General features: G+C 50.7%; 6 protein-coding genes across 6 annotated transcripts; 2 read left to right on the forward strand and 4 right to left on the reverse strand.

Moving 5' to 3' along the window:
• Positions 1-181: 181 nt before the first annotated feature.
• On the forward strand, positions 182-2,043 carry V2A60_010218 (carboxyl transferase; the record flags this gene model as incomplete). The annotated part of the gene is made up of 3 exons (XM_083261478.1): positions 182-744; positions 818-1,862; positions 1,921-2,043. The coding sequence occupies 3 exons, from the start codon at positions 182-184 to the stop codon at positions 2,041-2,043; spliced, it is 1,731 nt and encodes a 576-aa protein (XP_083117604.1).
• Positions 2,044-2,451: 408 nt separating this feature from the next.
• On the reverse strand, positions 2,452-4,266 carry V2A60_010219 (calcium-binding EGF-like domain-containing protein; the record flags this gene model as incomplete). The annotated part of the gene is made up of 2 exons (XM_083261479.1): positions 2,452-3,554; positions 3,612-4,266. 2 exons carry the CDS (start codon positions 4,264-4,266, stop codon positions 2,452-2,454), a joined length of 1,758 nt encoding a protein of 585 aa, XP_083117605.1.
• Positions 4,267-8,207: 3,941 nt separating this feature from the next.
• On the reverse strand, positions 8,208-8,713 carry V2A60_010220 (rhamnose mutarotase; the record flags this gene model as incomplete). Its single annotated transcript, XM_083261480.1, has 2 exons — positions 8,208-8,428; positions 8,575-8,713. 2 exons carry the CDS (start codon positions 8,711-8,713, stop codon positions 8,208-8,210), a joined length of 360 nt encoding a protein of 119 aa, XP_083117606.1.
• Positions 8,714-9,455: 742 nt separating this feature from the next.
• On the reverse strand, positions 9,456-10,472 carry V2A60_010221 (uncharacterized protein; the record flags this gene model as incomplete). The annotated part of the gene is made up of 2 exons (XM_083261481.1): positions 9,456-9,600; positions 9,652-10,472. The coding sequence occupies 2 exons, from the start codon at positions 10,470-10,472 to the stop codon at positions 9,456-9,458; spliced, it is 966 nt and encodes a 321-aa protein (XP_083117607.1).
• A 644-nt stretch (positions 10,473-11,116) lies between these two features.
• Positions 11,117-13,049, reverse strand: V2A60_010222 (uncharacterized protein; the record flags this gene model as incomplete). Its single annotated transcript, XM_083261482.1, has 4 exons — positions 11,117-11,240; positions 11,299-11,365; positions 11,407-12,756; positions 12,809-13,049. The coding sequence occupies 4 exons, from the start codon at positions 13,047-13,049 to the stop codon at positions 11,117-11,119; spliced, it is 1,782 nt and encodes a 593-aa protein (XP_083117608.1).
• Positions 13,050-15,346: 2,297 nt separating this feature from the next.
• Positions 15,347-16,303, forward strand: V2A60_010223 (lanthionine synthetase C family protein; the record flags this gene model as incomplete). Its single annotated transcript, XM_083261483.1, has 1 exon — positions 15,347-16,303. The coding sequence occupies one exon, from the start codon at positions 15,347-15,349 to the stop codon at positions 16,301-16,303; it is 957 nt and encodes a 318-aa protein (XP_083117609.1).
• Positions 16,304-16,540: the final 237 nt, after the last annotated feature.

A 16,540-nucleotide genomic window follows, 5' to 3' on the forward strand; every position in this document is an offset into this window, starting at 1 on the left:
GGCTCGGCTTAAGCACCATCTCACTAGACACAGCGTTCCCCGTTTGCGTGCCAACACACTACATTTTTCCCTTCCTTCGCCGGTTTCCAATCTCCCAGGAAAGAGGTAGCACAAGGACACACGCATATTTACCGGGCTCAATTTTCCTCACCTCTTCTGCTATCGCAGTAAATAAACACAAATGTCCTTCTCGCGACCCTCGCAGCAGGCGATGCGCCTCGGTCGCCAGTTCGGACGCCACCACTCCGCCGCCGTCGCCGCCGCCTCCAGAGCCAACTGCCAGGCGCGCAGCGTTGCCAACCTTAGCTCGCCGCACCAGGCGGCCGCCATCTCGAGGATCCAGAGCAATGTCGACACCTCGTCGGACGAGTACAAAGAAAACCAGAAGCAAATGGCCGAGGTCATGACGCAGATGCAGGACCTCTCCGCCAAGATCCAGCTGGGCGGCTCGGAAAAGGCACGCGCCAAGCACCTCGCTCGCAAGAAGATGCTCCCGCGCGATAGAGTCACCGCGCTTATTGATCCTGGAACAACGTTCATGGAGCTGTCTCCAATGGCTGGCTACGAGCTGTACCCTGAGGCCGAGGTCCCCGCCGGTGGCATCATCACCGGTGTTGGTGTTGTGGAAGGCGTAACCTGCGTCATTGTTGCGAATGACAGTACCGTCAAGGGCGGTACATACTACCCCATCACCGTCAAGAAGCATCTGCGCGCCCAGGCCGTTGCCCAAGAGAATAAGCTCCCGTAAGTGAAAATCCCTTGAAGGATTCGTATATTCTTGCTCGCTGGTCGCGCTAACACTTCCCGTTTCTCGTAGTTGTATCTACCTCGTCGATAGCGGCGGTGCCAACCTGCCTCACCAGGCTGACGTGTTCCCCGACCGCGACCACTTTGGCCGCATTTTCTACAACCAGGCCCGCATGAGCTCTCAAGGCATCCCCCAAATCGCCGTCGTCATGGGACCCTGCACAGCGGGCGGCGCCTACGTCCCCGCCATGAGCGACGAGAGCATTATCGTCCAGGAGCAGGGCCACATCTTTCTGGCCGGCCCTCCCCTGGTCAAGGCCGCTACTGGTGAGGTCGTCAGCCACGAAGATCTCGGCGGCGGCAAGATGCATTCCTCCGTCTCTGGTGTCACCGACTACCTGGCCGTCGACGACGCTCACGCCATCGTTCTCGCCCGTCGCAGCATCAGCAATCTGAACTGGCCTGAACGCTCCGCCGCCACAAATCCGCCCGTCAAAACCTTTTCCGAGCCCCTCTACGACCCGGAGGAGCTCCTCGGCATCGCGACAACCAACCTGCGCAAGCCTATGCCCATCCGCGAAGTGATTGCACGCATCGTCGACGGCTCAGAATTTTCCGAGTTCAAGAGAGACTATGGCACTACCCTGGTGACTGGGTTCGCGGAAATTTACGGCCAAAAGGTCGGCATCGTCGCCAACGACGGCATTCTCTTCGCATCATCCGCCGTCAAGGGTGCCCACTTTGTTGAACTCTGTACGCAGCGCGGTATTCCCCTCATCTTCCTGCAAAATATCTCTGGCTTCATGGTCGGCTCTGCATCCGAGCGCGAAGGCATCGCCAAGCACGGCGCCAAGCTGGTCACCGCCGTCGCCTGCGCCGACGTGCCCAAGTTCACCGTTGTCGTCGGCGGCAGCTATGGCGCCGGCAACTACGGCATGTGTGGACGCGCATACAGCCCACGATTCTTGTGGATGTGGCCCAACGCCCGTATCGGTGTCATGGGTGGCGAGCAGCTGACTGCTGTCATGGAAACCGTCGGACAAAAGGCAGACCCTGAACTCCGAGCCAGAATCGACCGTGAAAGCGACGCAACCTTCTCTTCCGCTCGTCTTTGGGTACGTGATAATTATGGGATCCATCTCCGTCAAACACGCGCTAATTTTGTTGGAATAGGATGACGGCATCATTCCACCGCAGCACACCAGACATTACCTCGGACTCGGGCTCAAGGCTGCAATGGGCGGTAGAAACGAAGTCAAAGCAGGGGATACCAAATACGGTGTCTTCAGGATGTAAAACACGATTCATAGATGAAAGAAAATGAAGAAAAAGAGATGAAGCAATTTACACGAAATTTAGGCAGCAAGCGTTTGGTAGTCGCGCAGCCATAGAAATGATAATTACATTGTTTCCTAGATATAAATATAAGCTGAACACGCTATCTGGTTTAACTTGCACAAAAGTCATAGCATCGTACCGTGAGGGCTATCTTCTGGAAATTTGCTACAGATGTAATATGGTATCTAGTCCGGGGCTCGTCAACGCCGGTGTTGCTGTCGCTTGCGCGGTATAAACAGGTCATGGTAAAAACGAAATAAGAACAGTACATTCCAATCCTTATACAAGACTTCATCTTTTAATCTTCAGTCGCAATTGCATCATAATGCGGGCTAGATTCCGCAGCTGCATCTGCCCGTTGCAGATTCACCCAACCATTGTTCCTTTTCCTCCGACAGGCCCATTCCCCAAGTCGATGCGAAAATCGACTAGGTTGATAGAGCCACCATTACCAATAGTTATATTAGATGCTTCTTTTTGGGTGATTTTGGGGGTATTGCTGGATTGTGCTGTTGTAATCTTTGTAAGAAACTTTTGCACATTACTCTGTGCATCTTGCGCATTGTTCACGCTGCGCTCCTGAAGAACAAAGAGTACTGAAACTCGGCAGAAGTCAATAACAGTATCTGTAGCATTAAAGGGATCCTTGTCATTGGCTCGATGAATGATGCCGGCATCAACTTCTCGACTGGTCAGTCGTGGGTTTGTACGTGTAGCATCGAATTCAAGTTCTTCGTCGTTTATTTGTCCGGCCGAGTCAATAGTAGCTCGTCGCAGAGATCTCTTTCTCACTTTTGGAATTGTCTGCCTGTCCGAAGTTGCCAGAACAGAGCGACCGTTGAACGTCACGAGCGAGTTTTGCGCAATGCAAGATAGGCCACTAGTATTGATCTTGGCCAATATTGAAGTGCCCGATAGTGGGATGGAGAAGTTGGTATTAGCCTCAGCAATGAGTCTCGGAAGTGCTTGGCCAAGAGTCACATTCTGTATCATCGATGTCTTGTCCGGTGACACTAGATCGGTTGTTGTGCACCCAACTGACCCGGCAATGCCGCAATCCGGACCGGTGAATCCTCCGCTGCATATGCAGGAGCAGGTTCCGCGAGCAATGACGTTGGTGCCGCCGTTAAGACAAGTGAGGTCCTTTCGACACTTATCGATTCCGTTGTCGTTGGGTGAGTCATTCTTGTTGAAAACAAAGAGTTCAAGAGGCACAGCGATAGCGGCAATGATGATGCAGAGAAGCAAAATCGTGGCTACAATGACCGCCCACAGCGGTAACCCACAGCAACGGCGTTTGGTGTTGCCATTTTGATTTGCGTTCGCGGCTCCATCCTTGGCACCAGCTTTCAAGGGCCATCCCCCTTGTCCTAGCCAGGAGCCTCGAGCCGGACCATTGTTCACCGGAGTTGAGACTGGTGGTGGGAATGCCGCGAGCATATCAGATAGGCCGGAAGCCGGACGGCCACCTAAAAAGAATTCATTAGCTGGAAATTTGAAGGATAGTAGATAATGAGGAGGCTTACCTCGGGTATCTCCACGCCCCTCGCTAAGCTGCTTCTCACTAAGAAAATCGCTCATGGTGTCCATTCGACTGGTGGGCCGTTTGCCTTTGTCTATCATGGCTGCAAGTTTGGTTGCTCTGCGAATCAGGTCTGGCAAGCTAGTAAGGCTGCCTCGCGATTCAGCTTCCCTCACTGCATTCATGTCGATGCGTAGTCCTCGTTTCAGGGCAGAGTTGCGAGGGTTGTTGGTGGATGAAGCTTGCCCCATGCGAAATTCTGTGGGAGCGCTTGTACTTGGAACAGCGTAAGCTTGAGTGCCATCATCCTTGACCGACTCGCCATTGGCGGCGTCCGAAGGACGTCTCGCAGCACCTAGGACATTCCAAGATGCATTCGCATTGCTGACTTCCGCGCCTTCTTGTGCCTGGTTCGTGCCGGTATGCTGTTGCTGGTTTGCCGCGATTGCGGTGGAATCGAGCTCGGCCGGCTGGACTAGCCGACTTTCATCACCGAAGTCACCAGAAAAAGAGCGCGGGCTGATGTCTGTCATTGATTCTTCATAAAATGTCTCCGCATTCATGTTGCGGCTGTTTTCTGCAGCAAAGCCCCAGTTCTCGGGCATGGCAGCGCTAGAGGCGTATGAGCCATGGGATCTTGCGTATGGATTCTCTTCCATGATAGGAGAAACGAATGAGGCATTGGAATAAAAGGACGACGCGCCTCTCCTGGCAGATGGGGGAGGTCCGAGAATAGCACCCTTTTTCTGCTGGCTCACAGAATTACCAGAAGGAAGGTCCGGTATATAGCCAGGACTGGGAGTGAATTGCAAAGAAGAATATTGCGAGCCTGGGGAAGCTTGGCTGTAAAGGCTGTCCTGGGGGCTTTTGATGGTCCGCACCGGTGCGAGAAACAAAGGAGTTGGTTCCTGTAGGCGAGTTTGGTCAACCATAGAAGGAACCCGGCTTGGTCGAGGAGGCCGTTGAGGTGCCTGTGGAGGTTTATTGGCAGGGGGTCTGTATGAAGTGGGAGAATCGGCAGTTCCAGTCGGGGATGGGGTCTCGGGGGGCGGAAATTGAGGCATTGGGGTCGGTCTGGATATCAGCTTCCCGGCACCGCCTTCATACTGTGCTATTCCTTTTTGTTTGAGATTTCTGGACGCAGAAGATGAAGTTGAGTCTGCTGTGCTAGGTGCGGAAGTCTGCACTGGGGCGAGATTCTGTGTGCTTCCTGGCAGACGCTGCTCCGCCATCATTCGCGCTCTGGCAACAGAGCCAGGTTTTACCACCGGCGAGTCCATACTACCGCCATTATCCCGATCACTCATCTGGCTTGCCGCTGTATTCCTATGCAATTTGGAAGGCGCTTCGTATTTCTTGGGAAAGATGGGTGGTACAGTCTGCAGCGCAGAGCGGGCGAGGATGTCGGTGCAAACACAATGGCGGTGTTTGTGGCACGACGTACGACTGCAAGATCTGGCGGTTGTCGTTTGTCTCTGTACATTCCCACTAGTCAGTTTAAAGGATAAAAGAACGGCGATTGTGTTGTAGTGTGAGCTTGTATTATGAGTAGATTGGCGGGACGATAGTCGAGATGACTATTGTCTAGCTGTATATTCAACGATAGTGGAGAGAAAGTGAGACATGGCACTAAAAATGGAAAACCTACCAGGGCTGGTGTGATAGGTTCTCAGATATATTCCAAGACAATGCTTGCTAAAATGGCGCCGTTTTGCGCGTGCGCGCAATGGAAACAATGGGTGAATCTGAACCTCGCAGAGATCTTGGATTCGAGCCAGGTTGGACAAATTTTGAGAAGGGTTGAGGGCGTTCGCACGCGTGCAACAGTAGATTTGCTCGCTCACTGTCAATGCACGGGCGAAGAGGTGGTGCGTTTCAGGCACGCACCGGCTTTGGCGACAAAGCAGTGTTCTGGTACCTTGCACAGCAACACAACTATCACTGCGAGCTAAAAATGCTGCAGCAGTTGAAGAAGAAAGAGATTCGTTGAAAGGAGGAGTCTTTGTTTGCCGGGGCGAATGTGGTGCGCGCCAAATACCTATCTTGTGAGGCGTCGCCGGCGAAGTGTAACGTCTGGGAGAAAAGTAGCGGGAAAACGGATGCAGATAGATGGTGGCGATGGCCGGTAGAAAGAGCGAACAAGGCAAGGTAGTTGCCAAGAAAAGAAGTAGAAAATTGAATAGATTAAACGAAAGAAAGAAAAGAAAGGAAAGGAAAGAAAGGAGCGTTGAGGAAAGAGCGACCGGCTGTGCAGCGCGAGAAGAAAAAGGACTGGAGTAAATGAAAGAAAGGTTGAGGAGGCGGCTCAGCAAGAGGAAATACTGAGTAGGACCGAGTTATGAGGCGGCTCGCTGGACGAGGAGAGTGGCACCACCGGGGTGTCCTTTGTTGCAAGGTGGAAGAAGGCAGGTACGCACCGTCGGTGCACAGCCCTCTACAAGGACGACAAGGTAAAGGGAATTCGCAAGATGCGCGCTGGAGGGAGAACGCGAGGGAGGGGGGGGAGTGCAGGCAGTCCGACAGATAGAGGAGCGAAAGGAAGAAGCAACATTCGAAAGTTGACAAATAAAATGTGAATCTGTATCGATGCTGCGTAGGGGGCAGCCAATCCTGCGACGGATGAGGCAGGCAAACTAGTTAGTTGCTGGCTCGCCTCAGAAATGGCGGCGATCCAACGACGACTGTAGAAGGGCATTCACTAGTCGACGACTAACACGCGCTAGTATTCAAGCTCGCCAGAGGCAGAAAGGAAAAGGAAACAAAAAAGAAAAGCAGGTGCAAAAAAAAAAAAAAAGACGAGAAGACGTGTAATTGGGTGGGCGGGCAGACGGCGCAACCGGCCCCCTGTGTCGAGGTACTTTTTGCAATCTTGGTACCTGACTTATTACCTCTTGCTCAGTTACCACCTACCTAGCTGGATAGTATTGCAAGGCGATCCCGCGATCGCGTTGGCCCATTCGTTCTACTCCATTGGGGCAATTAAAAGGCACCAAAGCAGCCAGGGGCCTTGGATACGGGGGCCTCACCACCAACGGGAGAGCAGGCAGGCAGGGAAGCCCAAGAACCTAGCGGCCACTGCGCAGGAGAAAACTGGAGTTTGTCAGGGGTCTGTCTGTCGCGAGTCCGTCAGTAGGTTGTTTGGGATAGGCAGATAGATACCCAGCTTTTTGGAATCCAAATCGCCAGCCAAGAGGATGTATGTGCTCTTGCTTGCTACTCGAACTATCTTGATCAAGGATATCACATGACTGGAGACATGTATCAATACAATCTAGGGATACGAGGCGATCCCGGGTTACCATTTCAAATTGTGACTGCAGCCGGTACTGCCACTAATATAGTTGTCTATTTCCGTGATATAACTAACATGACAGGGAAAATGACCTGCAGCATGTTTCGGGTTGGTGGGAGGAGGGGCAGGAAGGGACGTACGCTGGCAAGAAAGGTCACCATATCATTTCCTTTCATCGTGTAGTCTCTCCCTTCCTATGTGAATTACTCGGTGCTTTGCTTCTGTTATCTGCGGCTCTAAGGGCAGCAATTGAACCCCCGACTGCCATCAAAGCTTGCTACATCGATAAAAAAACGGCAATATGGGTATTCACTTTAGCCGCTCAGTGCTGAGACATGTACACGCGGGAGAGGAGGTGTAAGCCCGTTGCCGTTGTCTGGTGTCGCTCGTAAATGCAGTGCTTCCTTCTGTTAAATTACGTCCTCCTTGGCGGGGTCAGAGCAAGAATTAACCACCAGCCAGGAACAGGGTGGCATGATGCCTCTCCATCCACAACGCCGTGGCTTGTTCCAAGTTGAGACGGACCCGGGACGTTGTCCAGTCGCAGGTCATTCCACCACACGACGCATCAGGAGACCTGCATGCTATTGGCTAAACTGCCCCCCCCTCTCTCGGTAGCCGTGGCACAGACTTGAGTTAATAAAGGGTTTGTTGATGCAAGGAAGGTCCTTGCTCCGTTTTTTTTTTCTTACCAGTCACAGTTGTACCCAGAAGAGAAAGAGCCTCCAATTCTCATGCCGGGCTAACGACGCAATGCCCCTTAGCTTACAACGGCCAAATCCAAAACACTAGCGTCTTCTTCTCACAACGCAAAAAAATAGGGCCAATGTCCGAGGCCGAAGCACGACGACGGCTGGGTCTTGCTCAATTATTTTGCTACAGAGTAGTCATATTGGCTCCTTAATAACTTGAAATAACTTCCACCTGCTACTTTTTTTCCAGCCCTAGCTACTGCTAATATCCAGCTGCATGCAAGCCCCGTTGGGCGCTGCCGCAGAATTGGTCTAGCGTGAGCTCTCCAAGCGAGTGAATGACACATTTGCTTCCCTCAAAGTGGCGCCAGTGGTAACGGTCAAGTATACCCACTTTGATGAACGTGTCCGAATATTATCATAAATGGCCAGTACAAGTGTAGACGCTCAAACGAGTGCCTGGACGATATATTTCTCGGCTCTCATAGACTGGTTTTTTATCCATTCAGCTATGTGCTGATGGTAACCTCTCTGCACATTCAGTATGGCAGCTTCATGGTTCATGTCACAAGGTTTCTCCTTGTTCGTTCTAGCGAATAAAACGTCATCTTTTACCCTACTCCAAGTAGAACACTTCTTCGAGCATCTTCCACCAGGCCCCGGACTCGGAACTCACAGCACCGTCTACCAGACTCTCCTGATAACTATCTGTCATCTTCCACCATTCACGCACCTTTGGATTCTGTGCCATTCGCGTCATGTCGCCCTCAAAGTCATTGCCAACGTACTTCATAGATGAGAACAGAAGACCATTTTTGTCATCGTACCAGATGGTGACTGTCATGCCACCGAATCGCGCACGTTGTTAGTGTCTGTACTACTCCGTATTCCCGCCGTATATCACATTGGTAGAGCCTCAGCCCCCACCACCAGCCAGTGCGGGAGGGTACACGGCCGGGGTCTGCCCTCCTCCGAGAACTTACAGTCTTCTATGTTGCTTTGCTTGATCTGCTTCAGAACCTCTGGCCATGCATTGGCATGGCATGCTTTGTATTGCTCAACGCAGTCTTTCTTAAGACGAACGACTTGACCGAAACGCCTTGCGTGACCGGGTTCGGACATGGCTGTAGCTGCCCCAAAGCCAGTGTCAGCACCGTAGCCTGGAACCAAATAGTCTTTTTCGACAAGTCAGCCATCAAGGTGAGCAAAGAGGAAGATGTTCTTGGCGAACTCCCTGACGTCCTCGAACCTGCCTGTTCCAGATCTGTGTATAGGGTAGTGGGTGTCCTATAGACGACACCAGGTTGCAGTATTGATGATTAATGATAGGGTAGCTACTCACAGATACGCCGTTATGATATTATGTCTGTGGGAGTGGTATTATGTACAGACGGTTGTATCAGATTATCCGTGGTATACTTGGTAGAGGATAAAGCTATGCGGTTTTCGCGAAGTTGTTTCTGCTATTCGCCACGTGGATAATACTGCGGGGTAGACGTAATATGCACCTCCTCACGGATACAAATCACTGGGATGGAGCAAGCTACAACCTGCACAGACTTGTGGCCACAGGATCTAAAAATATGAGGTGTCATCAACACGAACAAAGTCACATATCGAAAGAAGTATGGGGCGTGAGCTGATACGGCAATTTCTCAGTCAGTTTCGCTTCATATCGGAAATGCGCCACAGTGAGGGAAAGTATAACCGCATCCACGTGAGTGGTCATGTCTTCGCTCTTGTGTCATTTTACTGCATAATAAACAAACTAGTGCCTCTTGGGCAATCAAGATATCTCCTTCGTGGACAACGTCCAAATCTGCAGATAGTTGCATCCGGAATATAAATCGCGACCTAAGTCAAACTATGCCATAAGCTGTGCCTTTTCCTCCGAGGTGGCCGCTTCGCTAGATGGCGCCTTCTTTGATTCGCTCTGTCGCTCGCTGTCACGCCTGCGGCGAACACAGCTGCCCAGGCGCCTGGCCATGCTTTGAATGCAGAGTGCGAGGCTACACAAGTTAGCATGTGACGGTGAAGAAACGAGATGAGTCAATACGAACAATGCAACAGCAACACCGGCTGTGACTCCCATAACAATAGGCATGATGATATGTCCAGCGACGCTCTTCATAAGATGATGCCACTCCTCTTGAGAATTTATGGTTGGCTCCGCAAACTCAGGGATATACTCCGCGTCAGGCAGTTCGACATCAGAGGGTGTCATGTTCTCAGCATCGGAGTCCAGCTCCGGGACGTCTGCCCCTCCACAGCCCTTTATCTTCTGAGCTTGTGCCCATAGCTTGTCCGCCAGCTCCCTTGCACGACACCAGAGGGTAGTGCACTCTGTTTTGGCAGATTGATCGAAAGCCACGGTATGCATGGCGAGGCTGCCCCCTGGGGCCTTAATAAGCTCGACCTTGACAGTGGGGACGCCGGCTACAAATCGCGTGCCGACTTCGATGACCTTCAGATCAACCTCGATCAACTCCATGCTGTCCTGCTCTGCTATAGCTTTTGGGTACACAGCGAGGCTGTAGCCGAGTTTCTTGTTCTTTGGCCTTCTGTGGCCCTTGACAACAGTCGCCTGTAGGTCACCGCTCCAAGGGTCGGCGTCCGGATATAGCTCGAATCCGTTGAGCAATAGTCTCGTCTCATCCGCGATCGTGAAATCCAAGTGCAGCTGTGTATTTCTACCCCTGCAGTCGGCGCAAGGAACAGAGATGCTTTGATCAAAGGCCGACTCCGGCATCCCGTATGACAGTGCGTCGCCATGATTATTGATAGGAAGCGCCTTGAATATATTTTCGTCGTTCTCGGATATTTCGGGCACAATGACGAATGCGGTGGCGACAGCCGCCAGCGCGAGTGGGCGGAACAACATTGTGTTGACCTATATCGGTGATTATTTGAAGATTTCGGCTTGATAGATTAGTGCGTCGTTCGAGATGGAAATATGGGATATGATTGTTGATAATGAAAGGGACAAGCCAGGTGGCAAAGTTGAGAGGGAGGGCAGCAACGAAACTCGTTGCATTACGAGTACAGCACCGGAAGACGCGGAAATGGCTGCTGCCCCACAACGGTGACACAATCCACGAAAGCGGTTGCTGACATAATGCTCATCTCACACGCTTATTGGCCCTTTGGCCAAATGTCTGACACGCGACACAGCTCTGTCACCCTGCCTCTGCGCCCGCTCAGTTGTGATTCCATGTGCAGATTAATGTGGCCACTATTCATTGATTGATTTTGCCAAAAAAACAAAATAAAAACAAAGCATATCTGATCCGAGCCTTAATTTAGAAATTTCGAGCAATCACAAAAGCCAAGACGGAACTGATTCCTTTCTACAGTATTCCAACACACGATTTGTCTGGAGACTCTTTCGGTGGGCCCATGCATCGATGTTGCCGACAGTGCCCTCCGACTGCAGGCAGGGGTAATGGCACTTCGCTTCGATCACATCAAAAATCGGGTTCTTGAAGGCGATGGAGCGGCCCACTTCCACCCCAGGGATAGTCAGGGCTACCAGGTAGTTTTGTCCCAGAAGGTGGAGGATAGGCTGAGGTACCAATCTCCGCCGCCGACGAGGTCGGCGAGACCGTAGTCGCGAAGGTCGATGGGAAGGGATAAGTCACTGTTACTGTCACTGTTCGGAAACGTCAGCCCTTGGCATTTATGTTACAGAAAAGGAGAAAAACTCTTACATTTCTTGGTAGAGACAGAAGAATTGGCGGCGCTTGTGCCAGTCGTGGATGTAGGCCGGGGTGTAGTCTGGGTATGCTCACAACTAGTATCGACATATGTTGGCTGACTGTTGTCAGTCGAAACCCAGGATGTGGTATTGAGAAGTGTCCCAATGACACTGGAGTTTGTGGTGACTGTCGAAACCGTGGTAGTCCAAACACCTGCAGTTCCGGTAGTAAAATGGTCGCCGCCCGGGGTTGTAGCGCCCTCTGGAGTAGGAAACGCCGACGAGCTCGCGTTGCTCAAAGGATAAGGGGTTAGAGTCGCGGTAGCAGTGCTGTTGCTGTGGAAAGTTATCACTGAGGTTCCATTTGCAGTAGTTGTTGTCTCCGAAGGCGTAGGATATACGGTTATGGTGACCACCTCCGTAGAGATGCTTACTGGTGTCTCGGTGACTGTAGCATTAGCAGTCGATTCAGTGGCGCTAGGGCTGCTGAAAGAAGTCGGCGGAGAATGCACACTGCTCGTGTTCTGCACCCCCGAGACTGAAGTTGTAATGCTACCGACGCCAACGCTCGTAGGAACCGCTGTGGGTGTGGCCCCCGTCTCCCGCGACCCTGTACCTGAAGGCTCTCCTACGGTCACAGTGACGTTTTGAAACACTGTGTAGGTAATGACTGGTGCAGAAGTAGACTGGATCGAGGTCACTGCACCACTGATATCCGAACTCATCACTGGACCTGGGACAGATGATAGGTTGAAGGAAGCAGAGAAGGGGGGGATGCGAGAAATGGGGGTAGGCCAATCGATCGTGGAGGTCGCTACCTCCTTGGGTGTAGATTGATCATTTGCTTCTGTCGTCGTGTTTGACACGCCCGTGAAGGTCTGCGTTCGTGTGATGGTAATGATGCTCACCCCGGAGGACACACTAGGACCAGTAGTCGTAAGGTTTTGGTTTGATGTGGTTCCAACAGTAGGAGTAGCATTTTCATGCGGTGTCGAGGGACCTAAAGTTGTTTGCTCTGCGGAAGAAGAATTGCGATCGCTGGACAGCGTAATCGTGTGTAGAGAGGTGATTGTGACGACAGAGAAATTGCTATCAGAAGCCACTGAAGACGTAACTGAGCTGACGGGGGTCTGTGCATCAGATGAGGAGGGTAGGTATGTAGTTCCTGCGTCGGCTGGCTTGCCTGAGATGAAATCTGTCACTGTCACGGTGACAGTCTCATCTCGATGCGCATTTGTTTGCGAAGTCGGGGCTTGGCTCGAGTTTGGCAGCGAAGTTGAAGATGTTGAGAATGTTTCTCTCATGGAAGACTCTTGGATGGCAACAGTGGATGTTGATTCTATCTCAGGGCCATTGCTAATCCCAGGGGATCTAGGCTCCGTAGTCGCCGTAGAGGAATCTTGACTGACTGTCGAAGAAAGGCTAGAGAACGACTGGCTAGCATCACTAATTGTAGCAGTTGGGAGAGGATCTGTGTTTTGTTAGTATCAACCAAGACAACACTAAGATGAGAGAACTCTCACAATGAGCTGTAGACGTAGCCGAAAGATCAGGGTGGCCGAAGTCGTAGGCAACTGGGGAGTCATATTCATCGTCCGGAGAAGAAGGAGCCGGGAGAAAAACAGCACGGTTAAGAACTCGTGCCCGATGAGTAGGCCCCAAAATCAAGATCTGCTCTCCATTGTGGCGACAGTTGGACAAGACGGCGAAGAAGGACAGGGTGAGGAGCACCCAAAGTCCACTCAAAGTAGGGTGGAATTTCATAGTCGTGGATTGATCGATGAGCTATTGATTAAGATTGAGCATGAGAGTATCCATAGTACGAGGCAGATGACAATGAATCATACCTTTGCTTGAATAGTTATTGTTAATGGGCGATTTCGGTTCTTCAATAGGATGGGGGAATGATGGCGAAGGAAAAGGAAGAGGCTGCGGCGTAGACAGGAACAAGCAATATGGTGCGAGTGATTGGAATTGATTAATTGGACAAGGCAGCAAAGGTGAGCCGCAAGTGAGAAAAATTTTCTTCACTCTTTAGGCAAGCAAACGGCGAAAGTGGCTGTTCGGGGCAAGGAGAATCACCAAGCAAACGGATCAACAGCACTCACTGACTTATATACTGAACTAATAGTATCGAAACATCCCTGCGAAGTGAGAACAATCGGTAGAAATTTCTACTTCGAGCAACTCGAAACATGTGCGGATATACTCTGCCGAATGATAGGTGTCCTGCTTCCACCGCAGCCCGGCTGGATAGTTTTGCCACGATAGAAAGCAATGTTTGCGACTTTGAGAAGAAAAGGGAACCACAGGCAGATATACAAGCTACAAAAGATACAAGTTCGGACTCCTTCCGGGCTCTGCCTCCCTCTGTAGAGAAACTTGGGATGATTGCTCTCGGTGTGTCGAGTATACTAGGGCTGCTGTGTCACCCAAGTAGCCGAAGTGCAAGCTTTGCTGCGCAATAGATTATGTACGACGTAAATAGTTGCTCCATCAAACAATCCCTAGCTCTTTTGTTTTTAGCGGCCTATAGAGGCGAGCCCGTTGATACGAGTCGCAATACCAATGAGACGAGTGGGCTGCGATTTACCTCGAAGAGAGAAAGCTTCAGACAGGCTGAACATGAAGAATCAAGGCCAGATAAAAAGTTTTCTGTCAAAATTGAAACTAATACTATGTGCAATACTCAACCGTATACTTCAATCGTCTGTCAGCATTGACACATCTTAGGAGCTCCCTAGCAAACGCTGTGCGTTCATTCATGGAGTCTTCAGGAAGCCGGAGAGAATAGTGGTACACCTTGTATTAGACACTATATATCAAATTCTCACTAAAGCAACGCAGATGGTGAAACAAACCCATATGCGCGGTCAGCCGAAAACGCGCCTGACCCTTCATCATGGGGATGCCCTTGTTCACCTGCTTCTGTTATGGTCTTCGATTTTGAAGAGCCCTCAGCTTTCTAACAACCGAAACATTTGAAGACAAAACAATTTCATCAAATTTTATCATGGGCCTGAGCTGCCAAGTGATTATTGCTTAGGTCACCTCCACTGGGATAGAAGTCTGGCCCGGTATCAGCAAGTCCCTTTAAGCAAACGAGACTTGTGACAGCTCGGCACGCTAATCCCGTCTTGTGGCATTGGATACTGTGTCACAATTACATGCATCAAGTCGTAATCACATCAAATTGGCTCACATCAGACTGCGTATCATAGATTTGGACAAGTCAAAGAGCAATGCACAAGTGGCCGTAGTTCGGCGCACAGCATTGCCTTTGAGTATAATGATTCCTGAATTGGATCTTTCAGAAACGAATCAACTATCGAAATCACCAAAAAATCGTGCTGTTCTACAGAGCATTGGAAAGCGAAGATACCACCGTGACTCAACCGCGCTGATTTGCTGCCTTATCCGGAGAGGTACCACTACAAGTTTCGCGGCAAAAGGTTGAACCTACTAAGACAAAGAAAGTTGTACAATTGCTACTATGCTTGCGCGATGTATTACATGACTAGATGGGCCATCATTATCTTTATACCCATGAACACAATGAAGGCACTTAAAGGTACAAGACCTTGCGCCGACTAGATGTAATTCAAGACAGAAAATATATATACACTCATATGAATGGTGTTTTCTGAACCGTAAGCCCTGAAAACGCACCTCAGTACAATATCAACAGGGCATATCGTCCGAAAGTGCTACTAGTACGGATGGGTATTATGCATTACATACAAGCCTAGATATGAATTTTCCAACCTCTCAACTAGTTTTGGCCGAGTTCAGCTGAAATATTCAGGCTGTATTAATTTGATGGCAGCTGACTCACTGCCGAGCGGACCCCGCAGTGTGACTCTTCTGTCCGACAGCCACCGTGAGGCTGTCGTGCTGGACGGTGGGGTTGATGCCGCTAACAACAGGCTACGGTGTTCGAATTGGCATACCGATCTCTTTATAATGTCCTAAGAGCAGCTGGATGACAAATAAGAGATCTGAAAGGGACATCTGTACAGATAGCACCAGCATCACCATATTGTGTGAGTGCTTTTTCAATCATGGCTGACGAGTTGAGATACATGCCAAACGACCAGCCACTTCGGACGCTATCAAAGACCCCGAAGCAGCTTTTCCAAGCCGCCCTAGAGGATTTTGTCGCGAAGAACGAAGTTCCAGCAAATTTTGAAGAAGGACAGCTGATGGGGATCTTTGGTGGATTTACTGGTATCCCTTACATGTTTCTTCAACTGTCCAATTGGCATCCAGACGTGCGAGTGAACGGAGAAAGCCTTCGCCAGTTAGCAAAGCGCTACATGGCTATTGGGCCAGATGCCTCAATTATGGAACAAGATGTTGAATGTGGACTCGCTAGTGAAAAGCTCAGCAGAGAAGCGTTGGCAGCCTGTCTGTCTGGGGAGGAGACAGATGTGAATCGGTTCATCGCCACCACCGCTGGCGCAGCTGCTTCGTCTACAGATACAGACAACCCAGTGGTAAATGAGATCCTGTATGGAAGAGCGGGTGTTTTGTTCCTGTTGAGATTGGTTCGCCATTGGGTACCCGGCAGCAAGACGAAGCTGGAAACGCAAATGAAGGCTATTGCTGACCGCATTATGGAGGCCAACAATCACGGGCAAGACAGCTGGGTATGGATGAACAAGAAGTTTCTTGGTGCTGTTCATGGAGATATTGGTATCATTACGCAATTGGTATTGTGCCTGCCAGACTTGGCACCCAAACTCGAACCACACCTGCTGCGACTTCTATCTGTGCAATTCGAGGACGGTAATTGGCCGAAATTCATGGACCAGGGCGAGACCGAGTCTGATATTGTTCAATTTTGCCACGGAGCGCCGGGTTTCGTGATTAGTCTTCAAGCGCTGCGACCTTACTACCCTCACCTGAACGCTACTTTTGACAAGGCTATTGCCAAGGGAGTCGAGAGCACTTGGACCAAGGGACTATTGCGGAAGGAGCCGGCATTATGTCATGGAATTCTGGGCAACGCAATGTAAGTGCTGTCGCTCGGGGGACTCATAGGACCACTATATAGCAGTTCGCTGATGCGTGCATCGCAGGGCCTTGCCGAGAGGAGAGAAACGCACCCATTTCTTGGCACTCTCCGAGCCTCAGGTAATCGAGGAGATGAAACAGAAAGACCCAAGTACGTTTGGCACAGCGAATTACGGCCTCAAGTATTGCATCCCCATGATTTCTTCGATGAGCTCGGTCTGGGTGTGGGGTGTTTGTGA

The sequence above is a fragment of the Cordyceps javanica genome, chromosome 7 (genome assembly GCF_051103115.1).
Source record: "Cordyceps javanica chromosome 7, complete sequence".
In the NCBI taxonomy this organism is placed as follows: domain Eukaryota; kingdom Fungi; phylum Ascomycota; class Sordariomycetes; order Hypocreales; family Cordycipitaceae; genus Cordyceps; species Cordyceps javanica.